The sequence below is a fragment of the Plectropomus leopardus genome, chromosome 9 (genome assembly GCF_008729295.1).
Source record: "Plectropomus leopardus isolate mb chromosome 9, YSFRI_Pleo_2.0, whole genome shotgun sequence".
NCBI lineage: Eukaryota > Metazoa > Chordata > Actinopteri > Perciformes > Serranidae > Plectropomus > Plectropomus leopardus.
The window spans coordinates 15349328-15370503 of record NC_056471.1 but is presented as its reverse complement, the minus strand read 5'-3'; the positions used below and the strand labels follow the sequence as shown (position 1 = coordinate 15370503).

The 21176-nt window shown below is 41.9% G+C and overlaps 1 protein-coding gene across 7 annotated transcripts in view; it reads left to right on the top strand.

The window, feature by feature from the left end:
• Window positions 1-846: 846 nt before the first annotated feature.
• Window positions 847-21176, top strand: part of col23a1a (collagen type XXIII alpha 1 chain a) — a 146574-nt gene continuing 126244 nt past the window's right edge. For all 7 annotated transcript variants that reach the window (XM_042493729.1, XM_042493728.1, XM_042493731.1 and 4 more), the window contains exons 1-2: window positions 847-1172; window positions 1954-2023. In XM_042493729.1, the coding sequence (XP_042349663.1) occupies window positions 879-1172; window positions 1954-2023 (364 nt within the window). In that variant the 5' untranslated portion in view covers window positions 847-878. The remainder of the gene's footprint in view (window positions 1173-1953; window positions 2024-21176) is intronic.

Sequence of the window (21176 nt, the reverse complement as noted above, 5' to 3'; positions counted from 1 at the left end):
TAATCTTTCAGTTGCTGCTGGTCATTATATTTTTACCTTAAAATTTTAGAAACAGAAATATGACAGAGTTAAAAGTGTGCCAACCAGCCCCTGTCTCCCCTACAGGGTAACTGTCCTGACAGTTATTTGGAAAATAAAACGTCCTTAGTGACTTCAAGACAACATTACTTCTTTTCTGTATAGAATCAACGGTCCGCAATACACTGTGCACAAGATTTGTCCCCCATTGACAGTAAAAGAGGACATACTGCTAGTCTAATTTTAAGTTTACTAAAAAAAAAAAAGTATAGCCTACACAAATCAAATCGAAACATGTATTTGGAAGTCTCATAAACAATAACTTTTCTACAAATTTCACATTTATCACAAGACACATCCTCATCAGTCACTGTCTCATCGTCTTTAAATGTCAGTCGACAGTGGTTTGGAAAGATTAGGATGATAAATAGCAGATTGTGCCAAGGTGTGTGAGCGATCAGAAGTCAACCCCTCAGTCTCTCTCACAGCTGTCAATCTGCAGCCTCCCACGTGGTTCAGCAGGGCGGGCGCATCTCAACTAGTTGAACGTGCAACTTTTAGGGAGGCAAACAATTGGACAATTGGTAGTTGCACTTGCACGTCCGTGTAGGATACTCCCCAACAGGAAACAACGACCTGCAGGTTAGAGGGCGCCTCTTTCTCTGGTTGGCATCCAGATCGCTCCCATCTGTGTCTGGCGTAAACCCGGTGTGCGCTGCTGCTGCTGCCTCTTGTTCCAAGACTAATTTAAGACAGCGCTTTGAACCCTGAGCCACAGTGTGCTGGAGTGAGTGTTGTGAAAGTGTTGGGCGCGCTGCTCAGTTCAGTTTATCAAGAGGACTTTTAAGCAGGATTTCAGCATGGATACAGACAACGACTCTATCGGGGAAAGTAAGCCTGTGTGTCAGTGTGCGGCCAAGTCCGTGGTCCAGCGGTGGCTTCCAGGTTTTCCCATCGTTCTGTGCTTGCTGATGTCCCTGAGCTCCATCACCGTGTGTTTTCTGATGAGCCTGAAGACCTACCAGCTGGAGAACCGACTGCAGATGGAGATGGACAAAGCGTCCATCTTCCAGCCGCCGCACGGGGCTTGTCTAAACGAGGATGGGACCCTAATCCCAGAGTTGAGCACTTCAATAGGGAAGCTCGTGGAAGAGGTACATGACGTCTGTTGTCATTGATGAATGCATGGGTTGTGTTTGTGAGTTTCTGACAGAGGCATTGCTCCCTTGTGCGTAAAGTGTGCGTAAAAGCAGGCAACATATGTAGTGAGATTCAGAGTCACAATCCTGTTTATTGCCAAGTAGGTTTTACATATAAGGAATTTGATTTGGTGTTTTGTTGCATTGACACAGAATTAAAATATAGAATAAAAAGAAATTAATGAAATTGATATTGAAAAATAAAGATGTAACTGTTTTAAATGAAAGAGCTGGGCAAGAATGTGTAAAAATACATTTGATGGGGTGTGCAAAAGTTCTCAATATTCAGAATTTTTAAAAAAAGTACAATTCACAGAGATGGTAACTCAAAAAAATGTGCATTAATGGAACACATACAGACAGATGTGAGCTTGACAAACACATGTACTTGGCACTTTTTGGCAGTTGCACCCCAATTATTCCCCCTATCCTGAAATAGTCCCTTTTAATGTATGACCTTAGGGATCAACCTTGCATGCAGATGGCCAATTAGTTAGCAGTTATATCGTCTTTATGGGGTGATATATGCACTGATGAGACACCAACCTATAATTTCATCACATGGAGAGAAATTGAGGAAGCTCATTTAATAGTAGAGCTGTGGGTAATACAAAAAAAGATTACGATCTCATGATTATTATTGGTAGATAATTTTATCTTATTTCATTCTTTAATTTTTTAATAAACATGTTTAGGGCTGCAATCTTTCACTGTAATTTTCCCTGTCTGTCTGCAGAAAGTGGTGGTGCTGATGCCAAAATCACGGACAGCTAGGGATGCCGGCCAAGAGTGTTCCTGTCCTCCAGGTTAGTCTCTGTTCTTTTTAGCTTTAGCAACATTCACCAAAACACACACACAAAACAAACAAAACACTTAAAACCTGCACCCTATGAGGTAAAAGTTACAGTTTAGGCATGACTGACGGCTTGTGAAACCTGATTGTCTGTCCAGCTATGCTGCTTTCAGCGGCTCTCCTAAACTTTAAGTGTGTGCCTGTCTTTTTCTGTGTGGGGGGATTACAGCGCATAAGCCTGTGTAGGGCTCACACTGTGACAGCAGGGCTCTCCACTCAGCAGATCAGCAGGTTTGGGACGTCCAGCTTGAGCCCTGCAGCCTCTTGTCAGTGGGGGATGCTCACTTTAATAGATGGAGCAGCCGTGTGCCAAGATTGGCCACGTTTGGCTTGCGGTGTTTGTTACAGGGCTTGTGACAGTTCCACAGGTGGAGAACAGTATGTGATCCACATCATGTTACACACAGAGTCCCACGTTATGGATTAAAGAAAGATGGTGTTTAAGGGTGAGGCTGCTGCTGTGATATTTGATGTGATGTGAACATCTGTGGGTGTGACCTACTGATCAGCTGTAATGGTTTATTTTACCTCACCTATGGAAAGTTGTAGTTTATTGCCAGAGAAATTTGGCTTGCAGCAACAGGATGTGTGTGTGTGTGTGTGTGTGTGTGTGTGTGTGTGTGTGTGTGTGTGTGTGTGTGTGTGTGTGTGTGTGTGTGTGTGTGTGCGTGCGTGCGTGTGTGTGTGTGTGTGTTTTTTATTGAAGCTGGCATTCATGACATTCCAGTTTTTAAAAAAGTGCAACTCAAGTGGAATCTCACTATTATCACTGAGCATCTGCAAGCACACATTTCCGTCTTTTAAATTGTTGTAAAGAAGAAACAGAGTTTTCAAGATGCCCATGTGCACATTTAGGGAATTTCTCTCCCTGCCTCTTCTGTCTGTCTTTCCCTTTGTCTGCGGGTATGAATAGCCCTGCAACAACAAGAACAGGTGATAGCGTTCAAAAGTGGAATTTCTGGCCCACTTTCAACACATTCTGTCTTCCAGTCTGAAGTCTGCTGTGCCAAGATGGCTCGCTGCCTCAGTCTGGCTGGTTAGTTAAGTTGGTGCAAATGTTTGTTGTTTGCATTGGATTAAACACACTCAGAGCCACTAATGCTGTCAATGCAAGCCATAGTGTTTAGCTGTACTTCCACTTTTATGCATTTCTGCTAAGCATGACTCAGTAGAATTTTAATCAGAGGTATATGTACCTTGTAAAAGGTCAAGCCTGCACTGCCCTTCCTGGGAACTTGTGCATTTGAATGTAATTTCTCCATTAGTTCATAATATTGTCTCACATGTTGCATCCCATTTTTCTGTCAATTTTGCTGAACTGCTGTGTAATCAAGCGGTTTTGGCACTGAAATCCAATCCCGCCACAACTATTCAGAAGTCTATTTAGAGTTCACTCTTTCCACTTTCTGGTCTTTAAATGTGTCTTTCTTTTTTCTATTGGTGAAACAAAGGGCTAGTTTGTTTTTTGTGGCTTTGATGCAACTGAATGCTTGTGAACATGCACTTTTTTCCTGTCCCAACAATTCCCAAGATTGCTCAATACAAGCTTGCAGAAAGTGTTTATTTCTAAAGACCATTTCTCGGCTGATAAATTTAGATTTTGAGAGATTGTCGAGGTGCTTTGTGCTCAGGAAGCCACGTGTGCTGGGTACTATGAGGAGTGTGTTTGCGCCTAGCGCTGTATACAGTATGTGACTCATGTAAATGTTTAATGTAAGTATCTGAGCTGTGCCTAAATGTGTTCATCCCACCTGTGTTCCCGTGAGTATACAGTCTGGGTATGGTCCCATATGGGTGTGTGTGTGTGTGTGTGTGTGAGAGAGAGAGAGAGAGAGAGAGAGAGAGAGAGAGACTCTGGGTTTATGTCCCTGAGCCTTTGAGGGGCCGACAGAGGCACCTCTCTCAACACGACACTGTAAGGAGAGACCCTCCTCTCCCTTTAGCACCAGCTCTTCCCTACTGAAACTTGAATCTCTTGCCACCAGGATCACAGGCCAAGGTATTTCTGCCTGTATGTGTGTGAGAGACACACTGCCACACAGCATGAGTGGCACTTCTGCCATTAAAGCTATGCCCATCGCATCAGGGTGCTCACCTTTCAGCGTGCATGAAGACAGGGGCCCAACAGGGGGCAGCACTTCTGCAGCAGCACTGGAAATAATGATGTTTGAGTTTGCCATTGACACTTTCTGAATGAATAACAAAGATGAAAGGATTTTGAAGGTAAGGCTCTCTGCAGGAGTAGCAGAGACACTGGTACTGACTCTTGGGTACATTTATGTCTCGTAGTCCCTCTGTGGAGGCAGCATTGTGACACTTTCATACTCAAAGATACGACCAGCAGTCGTTAGGACTTAAGCAAACCATGAGTCCAACTCTCCTTACAAGCCTCAGGTGTTTGCAATTAACACCCGCCTGTTCCCTCAATAGACACACACTACATATGCTCACACACAAACCCACACACACATACATTCATTACTCACACATGAACACAACACCTTTATGGTGCCTTGGCTAATTAGAAGCATGTGGGGGCTGCATGTGTCCTGTGTAAGGGGGAGTGTATTGTCATCTCTGCAATTCGCAGTTAAAGGCTGGTTAACAGGTCTGATAGCAGCTAAGGGGCACACAGTCTGCCCACAATTGGGCACGGGGCCCAAAATTAAATGCCAGTCAGGTACACCCATTAATGTCACTCAGTCACTAAAGACAGCAAGACTGAACAGCAGGAGAAGTTGCTAAAACAACACAGTCATTACTATCCGTCTTCCTGAGGAAAAAAAAACAATTTGGGAGATGTGGCAGGTTTGGTGAGGCAGTTGTGAGGATTTGCTGCTTTTCTTTGTCTTTTGAGATTGCAATCTAAATATCCTTGGACTTTGGACTGTTGGTTGCAGCCAATTATGACACATTTTTCACAATATTTATTGTGAAAATATTCACAATATTTTATAGACCAAGCAATCGATTGATTGAGGCCTTCTTGATATATTGATCAGTAACTGGGATTTTACATACATTTTTTGTGGTTAGATGTTTATGTTGAATTTTCTCAAGTGTATGTTTGGATCTTTAAGAGTAAGTTTTGATTTTTGAAGTTGGTGTTATTGTGTGACTGGTGACTCTGAACTTTAAAGCGCCAACGTCCTGCAACAACACAAGCTAACTGATTGAGGACGTGGCCGACCAGCAGCTCCAGTGTTCTGTGAGGTAAATTACTGTTTTTGTGAAAGGAGTCAAATGGCTTTGTAGAAAGCAGATATAATGGCTTCAAAAAGGGCTGTCTGACAGCAAAGTAAAGCTGTGAAAATATTTAAAATGAGTGTTTACTTAAACCTACATTGATTTTTTTATTTAGGTCTAACTTTTTTAGGTGGCTAAGTGTATTCTGCTGCTGCCCACGTTGCTTAGCCTCTCTAACGATACTCCAGTCTGCATCTCCAAACTGGTGGCGTACTGACCGCCATCTACTGCAGATAATACACTGACGATGGATAAATACCTCACAACCCCACTTCACAAAAACAAACTATCCCTTTAAGTCATAGTCAGGACTGGGCTCCTTCAGTCAGTATGGGGCATCTAAATCTCTGGTGTTAGTGTATGTGAGAGCAAGAGGTCAGACCCCTGGCTGTGCGGACAGATCAATTTCAATCAGATAAGATCATTCATTAACGCACTGGATGGGAGCACAGGCCCCCTATATATGTGTGTTTGTGTGTATTTATATAACTAAGAGAGCATGCTCACTACAAAGTTTCCTGATGGATTTAACATAAAGACAAAAATGTATCTGTTAACATGAATTCTTGTCTGCTTTTTGAAGTAGCAGTGCTAGGGATGTGTGCAGTTAGTTGACTAGTTGACTACCATTAAATGTTGCTTCCCTCGCTAGTTGGTACAAGATACTAGTTAAGTGTAGTATTATTATTGTTTTATCAATGTATTCATTTAATTACAGGTTAATACACTTGAGACAATATTAATTATTAATACAATATTCTGATGATGCTTTCAGTTAATTTATTTTTTTTTTAACAGTAGGGTAGGCTCTTAGCCATGCTATTGCGTTCACCATATGAAAACACCATTGTGCATACAGGCTAAAGAATATCATTTTCAATAAATGCCATATTTAAATTAGTGAGTTGTTGTCATGTTTTGTAGGATAATGTCCAGTTTTCAAAATGCATGGTGCAGAGTACTACACATTTCAGAAGAGTTTAAAATACAACTTTGTTACTAAAATGTGTGATAAATTTTTTCCAATTGTTTTTATCATAGAATCTTTTTTGCAGAAATTGTTTTACTTCATGGATCAGATTGTGCTCAGCTTTGACTGTTTCCTAAATGTTTTCCTACTTTTAGACAAATCAACTAACCTAAGTTTAAACTTCCGTTTGAACATTTGGGAAATTAGTCGTTAGGAACACCCTCATTACAGACACAGCTATTTATTGCACATGTGGTGAGTTACAATTATGCTCCCACTGTCTGCAGCAGGCTGAGAAATACAGTATAACGTCTTGTGTGAAGGCCATCAGCAGTCAACTGGTGATCAGCCTCTCACTTAGGAGGCAGACGGGAGGCTGCACCATCTCCTCGCCCAGCTTCCTGATACCCCACCTGGAGGAAGAGACGGGGAAAGCCAGGTTTAGGGAGACCCACGATGGGGCCAACACCCCCTTAGGGCTGCATTTTGGTTTTAAAGCCATAATAAATCAGACAGGAAGCTTGCAGCTACCTATGTAATCTATCGCCACAGGATGAATACATGGGCCATATAAGATCCATTAATGACCATTTTAAAATAGTAAATGCAGGAAATTTGTTTTCATAAGTGGTCTCATTTTAGATTTGTTCCGCTATGGCTGTGGGCAGTTTTTCAGGTATTATAATGCTGGAGAGCAGTGCATAATGTGTGTGTGTGTGCGCGCGTGAATGTGTATGCACATGTGCCAGTCTCGCTTGTTGTAGCCATGTACCTAGTGCACGTGTTTGTTTTGATGTCTGCGGGCATGTGTTTTAGTATGTGGCTCCCAATGACTGACTACATTGCTTTAAATTCATGGCGTATCAATGTAGTTATGAAGAGGCTATCCTGTGGCAGAAAATCCAGCTGGCTTTTTACATTATGCTGCAGATTTCAAACCAGGGAAGAAAATATACAATTTTTAAAATACAAAACGCTCTCTACCCTGCTGCGCTGCAGAATCAAGTGTCTTTGGATGAACACACATATTTCCACGTAGTTGGTCAGTAGGTCAGTTTTTCTGCTCCAGACAAAGATGTAGTCCTGTAGATATAGTTACTTTACTGACTGTTATTGCTTCATGATGGACATTGTTAGAAGGAAATGGCCTCATCCTTCCTCTCTTCACTCTCTCTGTCTTTCCTTGCAGCCTGCTTTGTATTTAGCACTATATCACAGACTACAGATCCCATTGTCATATGGACAGCAGCTCTTATGCACAGCTGTGCAAGCTGCGTGTCCTCAGGTTACTTTTTATCCTTCAGTTAATGTGTCTGTTACAGCCTCCGGTCGCTTTAAGAGGTGAATAAAAATGATTGACTCTTCTTGATATCTTGGTCTCATTGGAGGAGGATCTTGGACAGCTTGTGCTCAGTTTATTTGTAGAAGACGAGGGGAATGCTGTCTCTTGGATAGTTGTAGATATTTAGTTTGGAGATGTCTGTATCGTTAAAGTAAAAGGTCACACTGACAAAAACTATTTTCCCAAGCAAATGAGATGATCTTAAATTTAAATTCAAAACTGATTCTGACTTGTGTTGAGTATGGATGATCTAGTGATCAAGCTCATATCTAGTTCATGTAGTTCACTTGCATAGACTGAACTGAACTGTGAATTATGAACATGTGACATCACCCATTGAGTTCAGCATTTTGGCCGTAACATGTTGGTCTTTTGGAGCCAGAAGTGACCACATTTGATTGAGAGGATGTTGCTGTGGAGGAGCAAGGGGTGGATTTGACTCACAGACTCACCAGTAAGGACATCTCACAGACAGCCTGCCTCTCAAGGGGCAAAAATATGCATAAGTTGCCATAAGTGTTGTAATTAGCTATAGAGACCAGAACCATGTTTTTTGTACCAGGCTGTAAACATGAAGTCAGAAAGAAGTAGTTTACCAGACCTCTGTAGCTTACTAGTGACTAGTATGGATGTATCAAGAGACATCCGCATGAGTGGTGTATGATACTAAAAAAGCTCTATTTTCAAAGTAAAAAATTACCTTGGTAATCGGGCCCTAAAGCAATGCACTAAAGACTTCCGCCAGCTGAGCCAGCTACTTCTGGTTTAGCGCTCTGCTCTTCTAGACCTTCCAGTGTTAACGGACCGAATGTATTAAATCCCGATTGTGAAACCAGTCATTTCTTGGGGGATTGTGACTCTCATAAAAATGTATCCACTGATTTGCAGATGTCACTTTCCCGATGCAAACCAATGGGAAAAAGTCTTTTTGGTTCCAGTGGCATCATTTTACAGACTTTGGAGTTGTAATTTGACCACAATATGTGCTTCCTAGGGGCCTGGGGGACAGTAGCTTGAAGCTATATTAGCTGTTGCGCGCATAACACACCTAAATCTTTTTGTTGCATTGTGTTTAATGAGGGCTTCAGCTTTTCAACCCGTTTTAATTTACCTACATTTCAACTAGTCTAAATCTGAACGCAGGAACAGCTGATGTAACTAGCTCCAGGTGTGTGTTTGTACATTTGTATGTGTGTTTGTAGCACACACACACAAACGCACAGTCTATGCACCCTACCACCCCACACATAAACCCCATCCTGCCCCCTCCCTGTCTCTCATCAGCCTTCTTATTAAAGTTAGCTTTGTGAAACCACAGTGTTTAACAGCAACGCCGACATTCTTCCTTTTGAAAAATAAACAGCTGGACACAGGCCGGCCAGTCGGCTACCCATGAAGGCCCACAAGGACCTCAGGAACACACAGAGGAGCAAAGGGCCGGGTGCCAGGTAGTGAAACCTCCGATGTGCAAAACACACTCTGCAGCTTAGAGGAGCTCTCTGAACAGGCAGACTCATCCCATAGTTACAACACCGCTTCATAGAAAACATTGCTGGATACAGTTATCTATCGACATAACATCATATTAACCGTGAGGTCATTAAGAGCGGGAAGTGATGAGGAGCGGAAGAAACACGGATTGTAGCTTATTTAAAGGACTTTACATCCATGTGTTCATATTTAGGCGTCACTTCTTGGCCAACAGTCGAAATTCCAAAGATAGCCTGCGATTTTGCAGCAGCTAAGGGCCTGTTTACATTTACATCATCGTCTTTTTCCAGGCAAGTCAGAGACATGAGGTGAATTTTCTCATGCCGTTATTAGCCCCATATAGTGGTGCAAGGACACTAAAACAAGAGGGGTTCTCATACACACCCCCAACATAAACTTGAGTGCGTTTTTCATATCAGAATTGGACGGAAATATAACAGAGCTCTCCATTTTTTTTTACAAATATTGTGCATTGTGTAAAATACTAAGTAGCAGTTTTATTGCAATAAGTAATTATTGTATCATCTTCACAACAATATTGGATTTAATTAAGTGTTAAATACTTACAATTATACAATAGGGAGTATTTGAGGATGTTTGGTTTTAAAAAATGAGACATATAAAATATCCTAAGAACACATGGCATCAAAGTTAAACTGGTTTTAGAAGAACATCTGATTTGCTGCTTTTCACACACAGTGATTCTTTGTCTGATGCACAGCATTTCAAAACAACAGTTGTTTTCAGCGGAGCAGCGTGCATCAAAAGTGTGTGTTCAACCGCAGGGACATAAATAATTTCTTCAGTCTTGGATTGATTTAACAGCATCGCCGCAGAATCATTCGCGGTGTTTCTGGATCAAGAGAATCTGTTAACTTAACAGATGGCTTTTGAAAGGTTACACTTAATTCAACATAGTATTTTTTTCTATCTAGTAATTACTTTAATATGTACATATATTACATGCGCTTGTTTTCAAAGGAGGCTACAAACAGCAAGTAATGTCTGCATAATGCAACTTTTCAACAAACTGGTGACTTGCTTGCTGTTTAAAGGAATACTTCAACCACAAAATCATCATTTGTATGTCCATTACTCACCCTGTGTTACCTTGATTTCATGAAGAAAACCTTGTTTTTCTCGCATGCCTCAATTGTGACCGAAGAATCCAAAAAATTTCAAAACAAACTCTCTCACACAACTCATGCAGTATAATGCAAGACTCAGTACTTCCCAAACACATGCATTTTCATTAAAATATTCTAGGTGTCTATGTAGGATGAGTAGCTTAGGCAAGTATGTGCAATCCAGTGAATTACCAAGGTACACTCTTTGTCTGTGTGTGAGAAAAGTCTTTCAAATAGTACGGTTTTAATGAAAATACATGTGTTTGGGAAGTGATGAGCACACGACTGGATAAATTCAACTTGGATTATGCTGCATGAGTTGTGTCAGAGTTTGTAAACTGAGATTTTGATATGGTTTTGCTGTTGTTAAATGCGGGCCCCAACAACTCGACACATCAAAAATGTTCGTTTTTGGATTCTTCGTTTACCAGTGAACCATACAAGAAAAACAAAGTTTTCTTTATGAGTTCAACGTAACACACAAACAAATACAAATGATTACTTTGTGGGTGTATTCATTTGAGTAACAGGCAAGACAAATTCCTTTAATGTTTAATATGTAACTTTAAAAAGGAAAATATAAGCATTTGTGGACGCATCTGTGTAGGAGTTAAGTAAAATTAAGCCCATCAGGGAACTAGTAGTTTGGAGGTATTTTTGAAGTTGCTTATTTGGTTTTTCCCCTTCTTCCTTAAAAATATAAGCCCAAAAAGTTCTAAAATAATGATATGATAAGGCTTTAATAGATTTCCTGAATATCTCAAACAATCAGTACGTATGAAAATGTTTTCACAGTGATGCCGTATTTTCAGCGAGAGCCAGTATAGTCTGGTTGAGAGCGAGTAGGAGTAGTCAGAGCTTACTGAGCAGAGCTGAGCAGACGGGGTGCCAAATGTGGAAACTATTATAATGTTTTCTTTAATTATCACAAGTGGCAGGTGACAAGGTGAATAGCCTTTTAATGGGGGGGGGCAGAAAAACTCTTTAACACCACCGTGCAGCCTCTGGCTGGCTGACAGCACTGTTAGGTCAAAGTCTGCACTGCAGTACGTGCTTAAACCTGTTTAATGATGTAGCTGAGTTTACTGGACAGTGAGTATACCTGAAAGGAACTCTTGTTTAGTGGACAGAAAAAATAATGCTGTCACCTGAACACTCACACAGACCTGTTAAGTATGTAAACAGGCTTTAATTTTCGTCCGTTCATCTGTTAAGATGTCCAGTGTGGATATATATCCCCAGAAATAAGTTTCCAGTATGTCTTTTCCTTGGCATTTACAGCCTAGTTAATCCATCAGGAATGTAGTGAGGCTGAATCCAGCTGCAGAACGAGACTCACGCGAACACACCTGGATTTATTGGACAGATAGCATCTCTGGACGTGAACCCAGACAAACAAGGAGGCAGAGTCGGAGCAGAGGTTATCATTTCTCTCTCCCAGACACGGCCTGGAATGAGCAATCGAGGTATCTTTCCGTAGGAGCCATTGTGGGGGACGGTGGAGGGTGTTGGAGGTGTGACGGAGGGCATCGTTGATCCAGATGGTCTCACTGTGCCGAACATGCTCCTGCTTAGTGTAAAAGCCCCTCAACAGGCTCGTCACTCTCCCAGCACCTCTTTAATGAGAGCCAAGCTTGTAAAACTGGGCCCGAAACCTTTGAACAAGCCCTCAGCATCACTGGTCCATGTTATTCTGTCATAACAGGGAGGCGAGGGTATTTTGGAGGGGAGCGCAGGATAGCTCTCAACAACTTTACACCACGGCTGGGAGGGGTATTTACATATGTCGAACCTGTTTTCTCTCAGTTTGACCTTTCCAGAAATCTCTCTGTCGTTTTATCCCTTGTTTCTTTCTTTCTGTGTCCCAACTTTTTGTTCTTTTACATGCGATGCACATCTCTCGTTCTGTTTCCTCCTCTCCATTCTTGTCTCTATATATAATTTGAGGGGTGTATATTTAACTCTGGGATCTGCATGGCCTGAGGCTGTTCAACAGTGGGTCAGTATGTATACATTACCCCAAAGTTCAGCCAGGAGTGAGGTGGGGGGATGGAGATGGCAATCGCACATACTGTAAACAGACAATGAAGCGATGCAGAGGGAGATTCTGGTGGGCGCTCTCTCAGGTGTGTCTATCAAACAAGCTAATTTCCTGCTTTTATAGCCATCAGTCAGCAGTACATTACTGGAAGCTCTTTTTTTGCTGAGATAGAAAATGCACCAGTGGACCACAGGGCTTTTAAATTACGACTCTGCTATGGAATGAGATATTTGAAAAAATAACCCGATAATTATATATTTGTGTTTTTAATAAAGGGAACTTTAAGTCATCAGGGGTCTTGGTCAACTTTGAGGGTGTTTAAATGCGTCAAAGAATCAGCTCAAACACATTTAGTTTAAACCCTCAAGCGGTAAGAGTAAACTAGCCGAGACATGCCGTTGTTCTGGCTTCATGGTTACAGACGTATGTAACACATCTACGGCTCAACATCAAACCACACTGGCTGAAGTTAAGCCTCAGTGTGTGTGAAACAGCCTGCCAAAGCCGTTGATGGGTCATTTCACTCTCTGAGGTTTTTCTGACCCCGATTTGAGGATTTTGCATGCAGTCGTTTCCCAGCAGTGTGGCTATCTGAATATAATTACAAGAATGGTACACCGAAATTACCCTGTCTAACTGGATCTGATCATCAGCCAGCTAGAGCTTGGCTAAAAATCTGTGTGTAAGTGCAAGATCATATACATATAAAGGCTATATGTGAGAGGTGGGATGAAGTCATGGCTTTGCAAGTCCTAAGTCAAGTCTCAGGTCCTAAACTTTGAGTTTTGAGTCCTGAACAAGTCATACCCATTGACTGTAAATAAAGACGAATGCTATAGCAACCCCTCAAACGTGAAGTCAAAACATCTCTGTCTCCCCCTGGTGGCTGACTGCAGTATAGGTCATAAACCCCGCCCCCTCCATGTTAATCAATAGGACATGGGGCATATTAAAAACCCAAAGACCACATCAAATTTTTCCCAAACATAATTTCTGTCATTTTTGGTTGTTCTTATCATCCTGTTTGTTCAAGTTGCAGAAAGGTCATGTTAGTTAGTCATGGTTCTCACTCCTGCAACTTGACTGGATGCTGTCAGATTAGATTTGGGGAATGCAGCGTCAACATGTCTTGCTGGGAAAGAACAGTGTTGATGACGGCTGATTCAACAAATGAAGGAAAATAAATTGATTTGTGGCACGCGTTTTAACGTAACATGTCTTAATCTCAGGGCTTGGAGAAAGGTATCAAGTATTTTTGAGTCTAAAGGCTCAAGTTGCAAGTCACAGGTGTTGAAGTCAAAGTTGCAAGACTATTTATTTGTCGAGTCTAAAGTCATCATTTGTGACTTGAGCCTCACTCGAGTCCACACCTGTGCTGTGTTTATATGTGCCAGCAATCATGTGTGTTCATCTGCAGGTTTGTGTCTGATGGTGCTGTGACAGTGTGTTAACGGTTGTTAAATAAGTGTTAATGAGCGCACAGTGGTGGACACACACCATGACTTGCTGCCATTAAATTGAACCACTTAGTTTCTGTCAAGAACACTGTCGCTGCTGCCGCTCACTGTCTAACTGCGTCGGCCAGATGGGAGCACAGATTGAAGGAGAGTGAGGGGGGAGGAAATGGGGGAACTTACACCTAAATATACTGCACATGTTGAAACTTTTGTCAGCGTTCCATCTGTTTTTTACATATTGAGCAAACGTTTGTGTGCCTCTGCATTCTTACAGAGAGCGTGTGTCTGTATGTGTGGGCCTGCACATTGGTTCAGCTCGCATGTGTGTTGCAACTCTCATGCATGAGCGTGTGTTTGCTACATTTCTGCATACCATCCAACAGCCCATCTCCATTGCCAGCCTCTATAGGGAATTCTTATCTGCATATTTGCTGTTTCGCTCAAGAATCAAAATAAAATGAGTCCTGAGTGCATTTTGGGAGCCAGTAGAGTATATCACAGATGTCCAGTCAGGTCTGGTTACACATGAAGTATCTGGGTTGAACATGTGGACAATCTATCAGGTCCACCATCTCTCGTTCCTCTCATTTTCTCTTTGACTACATAAAAAATAGTTCATTTTTTTGTTTTTTCCCCTACCTTTCCTTAGAGATCTGTTTTTTTTCTGTACAGTAAAGACACAAAATGCAGTTATTTAACACACATTCAGGGTTTTGATGGATTGGATTCTGAAGCATTGAATGTGTGTGAATGGGATTTAATGTCTCTGTAGCATGAGTTTGTGCCTACTACAAAATAATTGTCATGGTTCAGGAGCGGCAGCTTTAACACACATGAAGTAGATGGACTGCTGTGGTTTTACAAGACAGCAGAGAAAACAAAAGCCTCCACATATGCACAGTCACAAATTCAAACATATGGCAAGACACATCCAGATGCACACACATTTTTATGATGTTGTCACTGTTTTATTTACTGTTAATACTTCTTAAATCCAGGCATCGTCCAGGGATGTACTTTTGGAACCAAGCAGGGCCTTTTTTGGTGTTGTTTATTTACTTGGAGTGTTTTCTCACGTCCATGTGGTTCTGATTGTGTGATTTGGATCGAGGACAAAGACGGGGATGAGTAGAGCGAGTAGGGAGAGCGAGACAGCGGCAGGAGGGAGTGTCAGAGAGACTAATGTGCACAATGTGATTCTGATAAATGGGAACATCAGGATTTAAGATATATGTAAAGTGGACATATGGAACTTTATGTTACAATTGGTTTCAGCGTCTTTCTGTCATTTTAAATTGGACTATGTCTCGTCTCAATAAGCAAACATGCCATTATTGCAACACCATCTTGGCATGCTGTGTTACCTTCTCTGCCTCGAGCCCCATATGATTCCTCTTATATTCTAAGCACAGAGTTTGGCCGTTTAAAGCCCAGATTAAACCAAAAGAGTATGTATACATGGCTATAACTGCTCAAATTGGCCCTTAAATAGGGAACTGGTTTATAACACACGACGGGCCAATGGGGAGACCTGACCCAAATCAAGCTGCTCATCATAAAACATGTTGTTGTGAGTCACAGCCAAACCACCAACGCAAAGCACTTCTCTAATGCAGTTTTAATTGGGAGAATTGGCTCGTTGACGAGGCAGCTAAGTCAGCACACAGGAGAAAACTGCTGCTGATCAAATCAGGGATTTTTGTTCGTCAAAGGTGTCGAAATGCAAGGTCTTTTAGAGGAACATGTGGATTTGGTAGATGCTTTCAATATTTTTTATCCAAGTATAACCACTTCCAACTGGTTGACTGCAGGGATACAGAATGATATTTTGTGTTACCTGGCTACCCGTTCTCATTCGCAGGGCTTCAGATACGGCTCCTAGTCAACAGCTGATGGCATCTGATTCTGACACACAGTACACCCTTTAACATCTGTATAAGACACACCAGGCTTTTAACTAATCAAATGTAAACCCATCTGCAGAATTGATGCAGTACAAAGAGTGAGAGGGCCCTCAGAGGCTGGGAGAGAGGGGTGGTTGATGGGTCAAACAAACACAGGACTTTCACCCGGAAGACCACTGTTTGTCTCCTCTGTGTGACCAAAAGTCAAGTAGTTTGTAGCCTAAACCTAAAGTACTTTTGGTGACAAAACCTACATTTCCTGTGAACATGGTTTATTTTCACATAATGCATGTAATGGCCCAAAATTCCGAAGCCCTATTTGTGTCCCACTGGGCTGAGAGTCAATTTTTCTGACAGCTCGTTTTCCCAAAAACAAACGCCAAGTCCCATTCCTCCAAAAATACTTATCCCTTCAGTTAAGACAACCCAATCGCTTGAAAAAAATTGCTTGCATTCTACATTTCTGTAAACCATGGATAGGTTTCATTCCTCAACAATGCTGTGGTGAATGTGTGTTCAGGTTTAACCACAAACACTACTTGGTTATGGTTTGGAAAAAATAATTTGGTGGCACATAAGTTGGAAATGCAGGGATGGATCTGTGAAAAGCACCCAGCTTTGGTGGCTCAGAAGCTGCTGGGAAACACCATGAAGGGTCAGTAAAAATACCTGTGATTGGTGGCACAAGTCCTGCTGGGAAGCTGAAACTGAATGCAGGTTGTGTGTAATTTTGGAGGGAGGGGACTTCAAAGTAATGGCGGTTTGTTTTGGGATGCTGGGCTGTTAAGAAATCAGTCTGTTGAGACTTTTTTCTTTCTGAGTGTCCAAAACCAACACTAGCAGGGTACCTGTAGTGTCATAGTTTGAAGCATAGAGTCACTGACTAAGCTGCTGAATTTGACGAAACGGGAACAAGAATGTAGCTTAGCACTTTATTAGATGTCCATGATGTGTGAGAGATGGCTGTTTACCGGTTATCCCAATCCATTATACATCTATATTTATTCACAAGCAAACACATTTTTTCGCTTGTAATTTTTTCACTCTTCAGTAAAAGAAATGTGAGATATTGTCAGATCTTCAACTCTGACAGTTTTGAAAGCTGAATAATAATAAATAATAATAATAATAATAATAAATCCTATGTCTATGTATGTATGCACTTGGATTATCCCTGCCTCCATTACTGTTATTCACTTAAAATACCTTCCTGTTCTATAGCTTCCACCAGCACAGACCTGGCTTCTGCACAACAGTTGTATACCTGGCACTTTTAGGGAAAACCGGAATCTTACTGAGCTTTTTTTTTTCTTCTTTCTCCTTTTTTTTAACGAGCAGATGTCTACGAGACATCTCTCTTGGCACAGGATGTATTGATTTATTTGTGTCCGATGTTCTGATCAAATCGGTCAGACGTGACAATTTGTCTGTCTGGAACACCAATTAATTCCTAGTGTGGATCAGCTGATGTTATTTGGTCTAATTCAGTCTGAACTTTTAAACTCTCTGTTTTCACATCGGCTCTATCTGTCTCTGTTTCCTCCTCTATCGGAAAGACAGACAACGGTAAATGGAGCGTAAGTGCCAAGATGTTTATCTTTCCTGTCCAGGATTTTTGCTCCCTGCGTGTCTGAATGGCTGTGTGTGTCTGTGCGTGCCAGTACACGTGTATTTCTGTGTGTGCACGTTTGAGAAACAGGCAGGTGAAATAAAAGGTATTACAGGCTTCTTTGACTGGTAGAGGTGGACAGAGGGGGTGACTGCAGGGGATCGTAGGGGTGTGGATGCGCTGTGTGTACCCCGAGCAAACAGGCCAGATAAGATCAGAGTGGAGGGAGCGCAGCTGGAAGCCTTCCTGAGCTGACCCCTTTCTCCGCCTCTCGCACATTCCTCCAAACCCCTCGCTGTCCTCTTTCTCCCTGCTCTCCAAATTTTACCTCCTTCCATCGCTTTTCTGTTTCATCTCATCTTTCCCCACCCCCATTTAGCATATCGCTCATTATTCTTTATTTTTCAAACAATATCCTCATGTTTGGAGTTTCCTTGGATCATTTTTCTCCTTCTGTGTGGTGTCTCCCCTCCTGTTCTTGACTTTACTGCCTCTTCTCCATCCTCCCTCTCCTCCTCCCCCTCGCAGCAGGACCTCAGTAAAGTGGGGTCAGCCTTTAGCATGTAATGCTATGTCTCTCCTCTGATTCTCCCTTGCTCTTTGACCATGTTCATTAATACTAGCCCCTCTAAACTGACCGATTGCCTTTCATGTTATCCCCTGGGCCGTGTCCCAGACATGACAGTAGACCTAACATTTCAAAGTAAAGGCCTCTCAGCTGGGGCGTGCATGCTTTTTGTGTGAATTTACATTTGTGAGTCTGTCTGTTTAATAGGATCAAGACAAAGCAAAAATAGTGCAAAGCAGCTGTGCTTGTTATCATTTGTGACTTAATTTAATATCACTAAGTGAAGCCATTATGGGTAGTGTTACTTATCAGGAGTGAACTGCAGTAGTTGCACTCCACATTTAAATGTGTGAGGTAGATGAAAAGGAGAAAAGGGGGAGTCCGTGATGTCTTGGCGTGATTGTCATGTATATTTAGCTGTGTGTCTGGCAACACAAAGACAGCTGTTGTTGCCAGCTCACATTTATTTTGGCCTTGCGTTGGTCCCTCTTGATGCTTTAACCAGACCCATATCTGTAAATAGTCTATGCTGCTGACAGACTGTTGAGGCTGATCACACGCCGCAGAACTGAGATATTATCTTTCGATAAGAATAAAACCCAGGGTTTAGGGATCTAAATGAATTGAACTGGATCTCAGGTTCAGTTTTAGATGTTTGCTGCAGGCCATACCAGCGTCACGGATGTTGTTTGTCCAGCCTCTTTTGTCCAGTAATAATCCTCAGCCCACAACCTCTTGACCTTTTAGCGAGTAGAGCCCTGTAATCTCTCCTGCACTAAGCTTTAAACCCTAAACAAGCCCTATTTACTGTGTCCAAAACAGGATGCCAGAAGTGCAATCCACCCCCTCCCGCTCTACCCAGCCTCAGACCCCTCTCCTCCTCCCTCTGGGAATTGGAGCTCCATCAGCACCCTGGCACTATTCTCTCACCAGAAGTGGAGGATGGATGGGGCAAATGGGTGCAGTAATAAGCAGGAGAAAATCCATCTGAGACATGTTTGGATTTTCTTAAAAATATAGGGTGCAAAAATAATATCAGTAACACCAAAATGTAGCTGAAAATGTTATATTTAAAACACTGTTTGCTACCCAAACCCTACGTTATTTAAACATTGCTTTTTTATCGCTTAATCAGAGCTGATTTCCTGGGGCAAGTAAATGCCAGGACAAACCAGTGCCCAATCTGTTAAGTGTTAAAAAGGAATTAAACACACAGGTTTTTTTCAGGAGCTGGTGATGGAAGCTGCTGAGGAATAAGCCAACTCACTTCCTTTCCATCTCTTTTAGGAGTTGCTCTCATGAGAAAATTGTGGTTGGTAAGGACAAAGATTATGAGCTGAAGTGTAGCATTTGAATGATCCTGGAAACAGGAGTCTGCTTCACATCTATGGCTCATTGTGTCTGTGCTCTGATTCATGATTAATTAAATTATCTGAAGAGGGGCAAGTAAAAGTTGACTTTAAACAAGTAGATTTCTGACCTGCTGGGTTGACCAGGAAAGTGGAAATTAATTAATTAAATAAATAAAATACAAGCATAAGAACATGGAATTGGATTGTCAGGCTGTTTTTATAACTATTTCTCTTCAATTTCCAAAATGACATTAGTTTAAGTCTTCTCCTTTTAAAAATGGTGTTAAATTTTATTGTTAAAATTGGCACTGAAAGGTCAAAACTCCGGTGCTGAAATGGGAATCGAGAAGTGGTTTCACCTGAAAACCACTTTCAATTTGTGCAGTCCATCTGATTCATATTCACCTAAGCTTATCAATACCTTTTATTGATGCTGGCATGCTTTTCTGTCGGTTGTACAATGTGTCAGCTTATCTTCAAAAATATGCCTCTACACTGCTGGAGATTTGCAACTAGGAATCATAGTAGAAAAGAAGGAAACAGTCCAAAGTGCAACTTAATTTCACAAAGAAAGATGACAACTGTGCTGCTTCAGGGCTGAACCACTGCAAAATATAGTTTGTCACTTGTGCTTCACAAAAATTCGCTCTGTGCGATGCATTAAATTACTGTAGTAGAACAGCCTGTTTGTGAGACTGAGCTGCTTCTTTGTTTGAGGCGATGGTTTGTGTGATTGTTCATTTGTGAGGTCAATCAGTGGTATAATTACATTGATATCAACAAAATATTATCAATTCCCATCCCTATATATTATCTAGTTTAGACTTAATAGATTGGATTGTATTGCTGGGGCAGGATTCAACAAGCAAACATGCATACAGAAAGTTTGGGGATCAGGGCTATAGGTCTCTTTTAAAGGGTAGGGGGTAGCAGGGGGGAGTATCAGGAGAACTGGAGGGGGTTGAGGGGGTGGCGGTGGGGTGTTGAGGGTTCCGCGACAGGACTGATCTCTTCGCTCAGGGGGTCAAATGCCCCTTCACCAAAAAAGAAAAAAAAACGGATCAAATGACCTGGCTTTAATGGTCCTGAAGTTGTCTGTCTGTCTCCTTGTCAGTCTTTCAGTCTGTAGGTCTGTTTACAGGTCTGCCAAATGTCAATCATCAGTCACTTAGGCTGTCACACACACACACACACACACACACACAAACACAAACACTATACCATGGCCCCTTGGACCAATATCTGACCCCAGGCGCTGATACCGTACTCGAGTGTGATTGATGTTGAAGTTGGAGCTGAATCGAGTTAGTCGAATTCTTATTGGATCCATATATCACGAAACAAAAAGAGCCCGAGGAGAACACTAACCTGGTTACAGAGAGCAAACAAACATGTTTCAGCACATGGACCAGTATAAACAGGTACACTGAATATGTACACAAACCCAAGGCTTGCACGCCAACATGTACATGAAATACTGCTACGTATAGCCATGTAGCTTTAGGTGCATATGATAGAAATACGCAGATTTTGGATGTTACCCAGCAAACCCATGAGGATTTGACAGTACAGAGAACATTAACCAATCCAAGTACAGGAGGCACAGAAAAGAGCAGGAAAAGGAGGAATAAGGAGGGCATCTTTCTTGATCCCATCTTTCCTCTTTTCCCCGAGGGCCACAGAATGAGACTATTGTTGTCTGTCCTCTCTCTCCTCATTCTTACCATCTTTTAGCCCTCTGTTTTTCATCCTACACAACTCTTCACATAGTTTGGATACCCTATATGATCCACATCAACCGTAGAAAAAAAGGCCTTCCTCATGAGACCCACGCCATGCCCCTCTCCCCTGCTGGTTGTGATTGCACGTGTGGTATTGGGCTCTTTAGTCTTGTGTACTGTGGTGTCACATTTGTGCTATGTGGTGTGGTATTGTGGTGACGCTGAGGGGGCGGAGGGCAGACAGGCTAAACAGGGCTCTTCTTTAAAGTGAGTAAAAA